The following is a 12,471-nucleotide window of genomic DNA, read 5'->3' as shown; positions in this document are numbered from 1 at the left end:
CAGTTGAACGTGTATTTGGACCACTTAGTGTTTGTTCACTCTGACCACAGGAGACAAAAAAATGTACGTAAAGACGGGATGATTTCATTTCAGACACTAAAAGACTTTGACTTACTTTGAGGACGAAACATCAGATTAGTTTTTGAAAAATCGGACGTGAGTAAACTCAAACTAAACTTGTTGACCCTCAGAAACAGTCACATAGTCATTACCACTTCATAGCTTTAGGGCATGTTGTTAGAGAGAAGGTCACTGCATGGAAGTGGTAACATGGAGGACATTATTAAAAACAAACAAACAAACAAAACAAAAACACTGAAGATTTGTGGGCCCAGGTGAAAACAAACACTGGTGACATGACCGAGATGCTTGTCCCATGTTAAAGGCAAGTACACTGTAAGTAGAACCGCACTGATCAGGGTTCATCACAGTGTTCTTCATTGCCCCTCAGTGATTGATTCGTCTACCTTGATCCGGCTGGACTGAGTTCAAACATGTGTTAGCTTTTTTTAATAGGCTCTTCTTTCAGAGACCCTGTTTGCAATTACCCCTTCACTGGCCTTATTACCGCACTGGGCACCATTACACAAAAATGTCAAGAAGGATGAGGGAGCTGTGGTTAGCACAGACAGGAGCGCAGCCTCAGTTTGATGAGCTGCTGGCTCAGACCCCACTGCCTGATGGCTACCACTGAGCTCGTTACCAGGGCTCAGGTTTATCATCACACTTAAGGCTCCACTTAACCAAAATTAAGCAGGAAAAGTCAAATATATGCTTCTACAGAGCATGTCTCCGAGCTTGATTCGCTTGACTTCAGCGACCTCTGCATTCCTGACGAGTTTAAGGTGAATTCATGTCCAACAGGTTAAAAGAGCAGCGACAATCCCAGAGTTACAGTCATAAGTCTCTGCTACTTGCGCTGCTGGCTTCCATGTTTTTTCTCCTGGTGACATTATGATATACAGTTCTAGATTGGATGTTCCGTGGAAAACAACAGGGAGATAACCTGAACAACTGCAACACTGTGATGGCACTCGAAATTAAAGACACATGCGACTGTAATCTGTCAGACGCTGGAACTACATGACGCAGACTGCCTTTTTTCCCCCCTATGTACAAATTCACCATATAAATAACTTCCAGCAGTTTCCTTCTAAGAGATATTATTGTATTAGAAAAGGGGAATATAAACAAATGCGGCATTTGGCAGTTGGCTTTTACTTGAAATGGACACGTTTCCTCTGAGCAGAACTGACGTTTTCTCTAACGTAGACGGTCCAGGTTTGTTATCCTGCTCCTTTCTGAATGCTGTCTCCTGTGTTTACATCGCTGCATTCTTGGCCCCTGATCTCTGCTTCATGTTCCAGTGAGTATTATAGGTTTTAAAGTCATCAGCAACAAATAGCTGGTTAAACTCTGCTGTCTAATGCTACTTTGTTGACCCGATGAGCGGGCCACCTCAGTGACCCCCGCCCCCCCGAAGAGGAACCTCAGAAACATGCAATCTCACTGATGATGTTTAGAAGTACGGCAGCGTAGGGAGCACTGGGAGACCAGACTCATGCTAGTAAATCCAGAAATCAAGGATTTGTCATGCTCCAGAGGCAACCTCAGGAGGCACACAAAAAATGAGCACGACCACAATGAGCTACCCACATTCCAGAGGAGGTAGATCACCTGGCTGAACTCTTCGCGCCTAATTTATCAAAAATTCATTGGGTCTTGCAGCTCAGACAGACTGGCTGTCAGGTTTACTGAGACAACATCCGCAAACAAAAGCATAAACCTCTTTATTAGAGGCATGACTAATTCTTACGTTTAGTAGCAGGGAGCAGCGACGGTGCAGCGCTGAGGAACTCTGGTCCTGAGGTGTAGATGTGACATTCACCTAATTTCCTAACGGCCTATTTCCTTTGGAGGGAATGCAACACTGACGCACACAAATACAAAAGCAGAAATCCACACGACTTGGATAAACCGAACCTGTCAGGTTTACACAACTGAACAACACCAGACAACACAAGAAAATATTGCTTATCCTCATGAAGAATTTTAGAATACCTTCCATCCAGAGTAAAAATACAGGATTGGTGGCAGCTAATAACAAAATCTACTCACCAATGGCCAATCATCGTCATAAACCACATCCTCTATCTGCACGGCAGCCTTGAGAAGGGTTATATGCAGTATATATTGTTTGGCTGAAACAAGTTTTTGGATCACTGAGTATACGGCTGGATAAAGAGGACTTGGACTCGGTCGAGACGTTTGCTGTTATATATGCGGTTGTCTCTTCCTACAACCTGGAGTCACAATAAAGCAGGAGAGCAAAATAATATCTTGGAGAGTGCGCATTTGTGAGTTCCTGAAAGAGAAGATACACTTTTTGTTCGCAGTGTTGCCCTAAGCCAAGCCTGGTAAGGTGCGAAGGAACAACCCCATACACATGCAAACACCATCATCATATTCCAACCTGAAATCAGTTTAAACCCCTTCACTTAGACTGCGGATACCTGTAAAAATACTTCTGAAAGTACCTCTTCTCATGTACTGTATAGCTCTTCCTCCAGGATCAGCTGTGATGGGGTCCTTGTTTCCCTCCTCCTGCAGCGGTATTGTAGACAAGCTCGAGGAACTCTGTTCACTGATATGTGCAAGCTGAGCAACAGCATCCTGGGCCCTTTTTTTCTCCTTCTTCAAAATCTTAACCAGGATACCTGTAGGCACTGAGTTAAGGAGAATACTGGTCTTTGCTTTGAGAGAGAAGAGAGCGAGGAAAGATTCATTTCACACAACCGAATCTGCAAACTCAGGTGTTGAACGATTCACAAATTGGAAGGACGAATCAACACTGTGCACCTGAAATATTCTCAGAAATGTCTCTTTCCCTGCAGGAAGAGGGAAGCATGCATGGTGACTTCCTTCAGGCAGCAGGACTACATGGTTGGCGTTTAATAACGGCAGGGTGCTGACATGTGCTCAGTGTCTGACATTACAGGTTTGGGTAGATGTCACGGTCTGGGATGAATCAGTGGAGAGAAGAGGAGCCAGAGAGGCTGCGGAGACCCTGCCAAGATTCCACGAAATCTTCTCCCGCTGATGAGGCTGTATGTGTTTGTCTACTTGAGTCCAAGAGCAGATACGTATGCATGCCTGGGTGCACTTGTGTGAGTGTGACAGAGAGTAATGGAGTGGCTACAAGAGGAGGCTGAAATGCTAGAACTGCCGCTTAGATCCTGTTCACACTTGTGCTGCCATGACATGTCTCACTTCTCCATATGCTCTGTCTCCATGCATTAGGACAATTTACTATAATCGCTTCCTTTGCTCCACGCACCAAACTTTGCTTCCAACATCGCAGTCCCGCTCTGTATTTGATCAACTGCCTCCTGTTCAAACTGCTTTCAGCTGATCTCGCATGCTTTTTCACGATGATGCATTGAGCAGAGCACAGATTTCTTTGTTATTGTTAAATTTCATTATCAAATTGATGCCTGGTCGCTATGCTTCAGCACACCATTGCTGGACCTGTAGAGTGTAGTTGTGTTAGCATGACTGGTGAGGATGACAGATCGTTCTTGCAGAGAACAAACTGGTTGAAAGCGAGAATAATTATATTTGCATGCAGTCAATATTCCACTGTGATTCATTTTTTTGCTCCCGGTATTTTTCTGATGGTTTTCAAGTTTTGTCCCTACCCACACCTATTTAAACAGGTCTGTCCAGCAGGCATCTGAGGTAAAACTTAATATAAAACACCAAACATAGAGACAGGGATGCTGCCTCCAGCATTAGAAAGTAGCAGCTGCAGCCAAGCCACCATGATCACTGCCAAAGGTGGAGATGCATCAACCAAACTAGAACCTCCCTCCTCTTCTTTGGAATCATCAGTGTGGAACTAGTTTGCGTTCCCTCACTCAATAGTTTGAGTTACCCTCAATTTTACTCTGAAACAGACACGTGGTACTACAACTAAAACTACCTGGAGTACACGTTCAACACGTGTGGGCAGTAGATTGGTGTTTACAGGGAAAGGTTGAGCTACTCGTCGTTTCAGCACGTGTGCAATCAGTTTCTCCTGCATCCACAGTTGAGATAGTCAGCGGAGACAAAAGATCATGTGATTCACGGCGCAGGATGATCCACTGGCCTGATGATCCACTGGGATCAGATCTGACAGTAAATCCACCTGAGACAGCCTTTTTTCTTGACGACTGACATACCTGTGAGTATATATCATATTCAGTACGGATTGTTAAATGTCTATTTTCAAAGAAATTCTTTAAACGTGACTAAATGGGCTTCGTGTGGTTCAGTAAATCCAAGTATGGAGGGTTTTTTTTATATATCACATGATAACACCCTATTGTGTCATACAGTAATTAAAATGAAAGTTTTCAAGGTATAAAAATCAACTGTCTTTCAATTTTTGCACATCAAGACTCGATAGCCTAGCAATGCAACATCGCGTCTGTCTGCTGATTTATTCATTTATTTATTTTTTTCAAGTAAAATCAATTGAGTCAGTGATTTTGAGAGTCATGACTCACTTATCAATAAGACTTTGGATGTGTCTTGGGAAGTTAGATCAGACCAGAGAATTATATCGCTTTTAGCGGTCTACAAGGAGTGCAGCAAGGTCATAAACTGTTGTAAAGAACCCCAACCAGTGACTCAAATTCCAAATATGTCGGATACGTGTCCAAAGATTGCTCCAAATGTCCAACACGTGTTTACTGGAAAAGGCTAAGTTCAGAAAAAAAAAAAATCTTACTGGAATACGCTGTTCCATAAATTATGTCACTTCTAAATAATTGTGAAATATTTGAGGACATTATAAATGTTTTCACTGGAACTGCACAAGAAAAGCAACGGTCAATTCAAAATAAGAAAATATTGTCTTAAAAAATGCCAACAAACAGTAAGGAATCAGAGCTTGTTATGGATTCAAGAGGCAACAGAGTGCTTTTGAAAAAAGAAAAAAAAGCCTTCCCATGTATAGTTTGTATACATTAAGCCTATGAATAAAACATTTAAATCCCATGAAATATTCATTCAGCTTCTGCCTGATCCGCCTGTTTTTCTACTAAAATGTATGTTTGATGGTCTAATCACAACCCATAATTTCGAGTCAACACATTAGCCTATTCTTCAAGTGCGGTTCTATCATGACATTAGCAGATGTCTAGTTGTGGCCAGACTGTAACTGCGGCGGTCACCAGATAATTTAGGATGTTCGACACACACAAAAGTCAGAATGTCATTATTTTGGATGATGAATTGATGTACTTTTGAAGGATCAGGAGAACTTAATTCATATTCCTGTCAGCCAATACAAAGGGGGGGTGTCAGTGGGAACAATAGCATGAAGGAGCCGTGTCTCCAATTACACTTTCCAATGAAACTGACTGACAGACTCTTCAAAACTGCCAAAATATAAACCCAACACAATTGAAAATGACCCATAGAAGCCAGCTTCTACAGAGAAATACGTCTGTATCTGTGGATTCTGTGTCATTGTTCAACACAAGTTATTACTCCAGCGTGTTGTTCACCAGGTTTTCCCATCATTGAGATTTCTGGCATCTGATATCTTCATTTATGCCGAACACGACTGCAGAAGTCTAGTGTATGTTGGAAGCATCTTGGGGGTTGCACATTGGATCAGTGAGCCGCTTCACAACCCTTGCACTCAAAATATTGCGGTCATGATGTACATTCAATCCCTCCTTCACATCTTTCTTGTCACTCTCTATTATACTGTCCAATAAAGCAGACATTACAGGAAATAAAGTAAATGCCTTTAAAATGACCAAAGCTGGCGAAGGTGCAATGCCACAAGTTGCTCCATTTGCAATGTGCTGTACAATATAAGTAAAAGCAAACATTTAATTGTCTTCAAGGCTGAAGCCACTAATATGACATCTACTAAAAAATCAGCTTTTGTGTCGTCTAGTTTAAAGAGGGCCTTATATATTACTGCGGTTTTACCCTTTGCCCAGTTGCCTGAGGATGTTGGCGGATCTGTCAGTGCCAGTCTGGCCATCTGCCCCTCTGTCTTTCCAGAGCTTGCGTTAAGTACAAGAAGTCAACCACTGAGACCAAGAAAAATGACAACATCACTTTTCCTGCCAATTGAGAACGTATATTCATGTTAAAGTGACACAGACCAGCCGTAATCATGGCTCTTTTCATTCTCCAACAAGGCAGCAATTACATTTAAGAGGATGGGGGTGGGGGGGTGGGGGGCCATAAAACTTTGGGAGACCACTGTTTAGTCCTCAAAATTATTCTGACAGGAATCGTCCTGTAACCGTCACCTTATCGTGGTGGAGGAGTTTGAGTGCCCTAATGACCCTCGGAGCTATGCTGTCGGGGGCACTTTGCCCCTGGTAGGGTCACCCCAGGCAGACTGGTCAAAGGTGAAGGGCCAGACGAGGAACGGTTCAAAAGACCCTTCATGGAAAGAAGAACTAGGAGGTTTTGTACCCAGCCTAGAGGGGTACGGGATTTGCGTTGCCGGCATTAAGTCAGACTTGTTCCCAGTGAGGGTTGAACTCCGCCAAGGCTGCCCTTTGTCACCGGTTCTGTTCATAACTTTTATGGACAGAATTGCTAGACGCAGCCGGCTGGTGGAGGGGGTCGAGCTTGGCGGCCGGATGAGGTCGTCTCTGCTTTTTCCAGATGATGTGGTCCTCTTAGCTCCATCAAGCTACGACCTCTTGCTGGGGCACTTCGCAGCCGAATGTGAAACGGCAGGGATGAGAATCAGCACCAACAGTCAGCAAGTCACCAACATGCGACGGAGGGGGAAAATACATCTCTCATAGCTCAAGACACCTATTCTGAGAACTTGAAGGGCACAATACACTTTTTCGGTGAAGCACTGTATCCCTCCAAAATTACTCATTGTCTTTCAAGACAATTAAATCATGATTATTTAGGTGTGAGTTTAATTCAACACCAAGAAAAAAAAAACTTTTTCGTACAAATAATTGACCAATTTGAGCAATTTACTTTAATGAGGACTCATTTCCATATATGTAAAAACAGTGTGCATTTGCAGCTGGAAGCAAATTGAACTAAGCTGATTTATGGCCAAATAGTTCCCCGAAGACCCTGGAGGCTATGCAGCTGACAAAGTAATCATCACATGACAGAAAGAAACAAACAGCGGAAACCTTATATTTTTCACTGGCTGTGTGTTTGCATATTCACAAAGTGACGATGATTATATATCAAGCTTGCTGAGTCCCAGAGATATTCAAATCAAACTTTCAGATGGTGATAGGCATTTATGAGTTGGGATTTTTGACCCAGTCCATCTGGTGGATGTCTAGATATTAAATTGGCTGACTAAAATTGCCTCCCCATAATAAAGATGTTAGTAAATCACGCTAAACAATCGCCAAGAATATAATCTAAGAAACCCCTGCTATTGCAGTTAACACTCACTCATCGAGCAGCATGCATGTTTGTTAAACAGAGATCTTATTTTGTGTCCTAGGCACCACCGAGAAGTACCGGACAAAGCCCATGGGTGAACACCACAGGCAGCCATGTTTTCACTCTGTTTTTTCTGGAAGCATTTCACCCTCTGATGGCCCAGACGGGAGTGCTTGGTGACACTGTGTAACCTGCTAACCCTAAATTTTCCTCCTCCTGAATGTGAGGAGAGAGACTCACCGGGCCCTCTGGAACATAAACTATGGGGCTCGGTTTGGGAGGGGAGAGGCTCCAACTGTCAGGCTGCACACTTCTTCTTCCCCCAGGGCAGGAGAGTTGATTTCTCCATGCCCCTGCCACAAAGCAGTGTTTGCCCCATGGACTGGGGTTTCCTGCCCGAGGCTGCTGGCACGTCTGTTGACCACCTGCCGCTCGAGCCAGCTCTTGACCCCTAACGGGGAGGAGGGATATGTTTCCAGGGTAGAGGTCAAAAGCTTTACTTTCTTGTTTCCTAAGGGTAAAGATCTCCTTCATTCTTTCCACAGCTGGCTCAAAAGAAACCTTTGATGGGGTCGTGTGCATTAATTCAACCTTTAGTGCAGCAGTAAAGGCTCAGCGGTTCAGTTGCAGGACCCTCTCACCTTAGACTGAGAAACCTGTAACCAGCTTGCAGCCTTGTAATGGACCACTGGAGGAGGGCCACAAAGAGTTCACCCCACAGGGCAGGATCAGGAGACCCGGAATCATTGCATGCAGAGAAAACATTGACTGTGTATCCATGTGTTGCCTCCTCTGCTCTAAAGGCAGAGGTTTTACTCACAAAAATGTTGACTGGAATTTTCATTCTCTCTTTGGATTTAAACAGTGAAGAAGGAAGGGAAAAGAAATGGAGGGAAGGAGGGAGGAGGGAATTACAATTGTGGAGAAGGCAGATGAAGAGGTAAAGAAAGGAAGGCAGGAGGAAAGAGCAAGAGAGAACCAAAGTCAGACAACAAGACATTCATCTTTGTTCATCCTAAACGTACGAACAGACACTTCTTTTTTTTGTCACATTTCAGCATAAAATGGATGGTAAATGGACTCAATTTTATATAGCGCTTTTTTCTACCTTAGCGGCACTCAAAGCGCTTTACAGTGTCGTCTCATTCACCAATTCACACACATTCACACACTGATGGTGGAGGCTGCCATGCAAGGCGCCAACCTACTCATCAGGAGCAATTATGGGTTTAGTATCTTGCTCAAGGACACTTCAACATGGTCACCGGGGTCCAGGATCGAACCAGCGACCCTTTGGTTGCTGGACGGCCACTCTACCCCTGAGCCATGCTGCCCATGCTGCATAAATCTTCGCCTCTTTGTTTGGTGGTGAAAATTCCTTGTTTTCCTCAGCATTTGTTGAATCATGGTTTCATAATGAGGGCAGTGGAATTAAATACAAATTAGGACGGAGCTCTACAGGGTCATGTTTTCAAGGGCGATCACGTCTTGTAGATTGTTAGGGAATATACTCTTTAAAATGTACATGGCTGCAAACACAAAAACTCCTTTCAAACCTGAACCAAAGATAAAGATTTCACAGTAAGAGAGGGATAATTATTTGAGAAGGGTCAGGTGACGTAGCTTCTAATTCCCTTCGTGAAGCACTGAGCGGCATTAGAAGAAGAACTCGCTTTAATCAAATATTGGCAAAGTCTCAATAATGAAACTTGTATATGGCTACATATTATAGCAACGCATGTCATACCTCGCCAAAGTAAAAGTCAGCAGTTTGTTAGTTTTCCTTGTTGCTCTGTCATTATGTTAATGGTGGATGTGTCATCAATCTAGCAGCGTCAGCTAAGTGTTCCCAGGCGAATCCCCTCCATGCAGAGTCCACATACATGGTAGCACACAACAGGAACCATGAGTGCAGGAAAGGACCCTTTTCTTTTATGGATCTGCTGTGATTGCCTGGTAGGACCAAATGACTTCTACTAACAGTTTTAGCAGGGTGTGTGTGTGTGTGTGTGTGTGTGTGTGTGTCAGTTTTTCAGACATAGAAGCGTCGTGATTAGCTCACGGATACAAGCTGAAGTTATAGAAGTGGTCTCAATCTAGAGAGTCATTAGGGCCCTGACTGGAAATGATGTCACGCCTACAGGTTTGGTCAACCCGAACTATAGAGTTACACACTGCAGACAGACCACCCGGACTGAGCGGATGACAGTTGAGGCTTCTCATCTTTGCATACAAACTTAACAAAGGCGAGACATAAAGGCAATAATGTCAGTGAAGCGGTCATTTCATTTTTAGAGGTAAAGTAAAGGGGACTTCATATATGTGGTCAAAAAAATACTGTGGTAAAATATTTGCATTATAATATCCTATTTATTCTGGAGACCTGAGGTTTTGTGGGTAAATAATCAAGCCGGCATCTCAATTTTCCGACTAATGTGATGTGATCTAATGACAGACTGCAGCAAGAGGGGATGTAGGAAGAATAATCCCTTAAAGACATTATAAATATCATATTCAAATGTAAATACCAGAATTGTGATGAATAGGAATCATGATTAACTGCAGTCATTAGATGAAGATATATTGAAACATACACATTAAAACAACATTTCATGGGAATTTGGGGAGACGGGTGATAAATGCACTCAAAGTCCAGAATTCATGTGCATGTAGAAGCAGTGTAATCCAACCCTGCAATAACATAAGCAGCCTTTCCTTCATATAAATGCCTTTAAGATTTCACCATATTTCTTTACAACAGTAAATGTGATTTAACTGTGACATTGAATGCAGGCAAAAATGTGTTTATGTTGAACCTTACTTTATTTCTTTATATATATAGAGAGAGGGTATGAACTGCAGTGTGCTTCCTCACTGATACATTGTGTACCATATAGTACAATAAACAAGACAAAACAACAACACTCGCTGAACTGAATTTATAGCGAAAGTGCAGCTGCAGGAAATCCAACCCAGGCTCTCTCTAGTGGTGGAGAGAAACTCTACCCCTGCCCAACACGTGTGCCCAGCAGTCCACTCTTTCATCTACACTATACTCAAGGCAACAAATGAAATGTGAATCAACTCAGAAAAGGTATAACAAATCCACATTTGGACAGGTAGTTGAGGCTGACTCGTTTTGAGCTAGAGGGAACTTGGGGGTGCACAACCCCAGCAAGGCAAGCCTTACCCGACATACAAGCAGCAATGTGAGGGCCCTCTGCACATCACCGTGTGTGGCTGCTCCATAGAGCAATAAGGTTGGAAGACCTGGTAGTGATTGGATTTTCAGAGTTCTGGTCCTGTGGTGGATGGTACTTACCCTGTGCAGTTACACCAGTCAAAGGATACTGATCTCGTTATCCCGTTGCATCAGCATCTCCTTTAATTTAGTCACCTCTGCTTCACTGTGGTGAACGTGAATTTGTTCCTCCCCACCTGGTGATGCTGGTGACACCTGCCCATCTCCACCACTACCATCCCATCCACCTCGCTTTTCCAGAATCATTCTCTGTAGAAAAAAATACAATTCCAACTTAACAGACCAACCTCGTTCCTTTTCCTTTTAAACCAGCTGTTGTAAGTGAAACGGGATGTCAAACAATCCTGTGATATTAGCGTGATGTTCGGGGAAGTTTACACATCACTGGTTCATACAGGAGAAAGCAGCTTACTTCCCTCATGCAGCTGTTAATACATCCACAGTAAAAATAATCATCTAATTGCCATGAATGTAAACAAGCTGAAAAATATGTTGTGCAGTGATGTTCCTCTAAATTTGGTAATAGTCCACAAGTTTCCCTCTTTTCCTTTTCTGCAATAACTAACATTTCAAGGCTGTTCCAGGTTGGAAACGTCGAAGGACTACAGTTTAGCCATGTACAAAAATCCGTGGAGGAGAAAAGAACAAAGGAGGGTTGAGTCAATCCTAGAACTTTTGGGGACACAACCTTCTATTTCTGTGTCAGCACTTGAGTGTGAGGACACACACGGCATACCTGAGGTCCCAGTGTTAAACGGAACACAACGACAAGCCAAACAAAGAAATCAAGTTTAAACAAAATCCGAATTTTCACAGACTCACCCCAGTGTAACTGGGGTGATGCTCTGAGGAATGTAAACCGAACAAGAGATAGTTCGCGGACCATAACAAACTGAAGGAGAGATAAACACACACTCGAGTGGGATCTGGAACTGCTTCTGGTAGCTGCTCCAACTGCAACCAAAGCACAGCCCACGAACACAACCAGCACTCTCTGCTCATTCAGCAACAGTGCAGCCAACATCTCTGAATGTTGCACACAATAAACTCCCTGCTGACCAATCAAACAACTGGTAGCTTCATGTCATTTAAACGCACTCCGCTGTTTTTCGTACATGTTTTAATATAACAGCAAAAAATAATTAAAAAAAAAAAATCTCGGTGATAAATTTATAACATATTCCTACATCAGCATAATTTTAGTAGGTATTTTATTTGCCACTTTTTTATTATTAGTGATTACAATGTCCTTTAGAATTATGTTTTATGTCCCAATGACCAATCAAACATTCAGAGAATTTGGTGATTAAAACTTCCTTATTCACTGGCTAATAATTAATCATTAACTACAGACTTCCACACTTCCTGAACCGAAGGAGGCTCGAGAAAAAGACAATGAAGACTTCTGTCTCGTGTGTATGCAAGTTAGTTTTTCACTTTCATGCAAACAAACACACACACATAGACACACACATTAATGACAGCATGTCAATGTCACACCTTACATCTAATTAGACGGCAAATGAGTGGGAAACACAGAGAGTCTAGACTTTAGTCTGACTTTGGGAAAAAGTGTTTCACCAGTGACAAATTGAAATGGCTTGAATTTTTTTTATCTGGAGCTATGATTTCCAATTGGCCTCACGACTAAATCAACCACAAGCTTTTTCAGTGAAAATACCATCTTATTGGCCAGTAGGCTAATGGTAGTCAACAAGGTGGATATCGGCAGGAATGGACTCACACCCAATATATCAGTGTAG

The 12,471-nt window shown here is 42.8% G+C and overlaps 1 protein-coding gene across 4 annotated transcripts in view; it reads right to left on the bottom strand.

Moving 5' to 3' along the window:
* kif6 (kinesin family member 6) overlaps positions 1–12,471 on the bottom strand; it is a 55,275-nt gene that overhangs the window by 18,361 nt on the left and 24,443 nt on the right. For all 4 annotated transcript variants that reach the window (XR_015109745.1, XM_086182506.1, XM_086182508.1 and 1 more), the window contains 2 exons: positions 10,798–10,957; positions 2,538–2,717 (listed from right to left, as the gene is read on the bottom strand). Coding sequence is in view for 3 of the 4 variants with exons in the window: in XM_086182506.1 (XP_086038632.1) it covers positions 2,538–2,717; positions 10,798–10,957 (340 nt within the window). In the remaining variant the exon portion in view is untranslated. The remainder of the gene's footprint in view (positions 1–2,537; positions 2,718–10,797; positions 10,958–12,471) is intronic.

Source organism: Aulostomus chinensis, chromosome 17, assembly GCF_037954235.1.
Source record: "Aulostomus chinensis isolate RoL2024-O1b breed Wild chromosome 17, RoL_Achi_v1.0, whole genome shotgun sequence".
In the NCBI taxonomy this organism is placed as follows: domain Eukaryota; kingdom Metazoa; phylum Chordata; class Actinopteri; order Syngnathiformes; family Aulostomidae; genus Aulostomus; species Aulostomus chinensis.
Note: the sequence above shows the minus strand (reverse complement) of the source record. Positions and strands in the feature narration are given on the sequence as shown.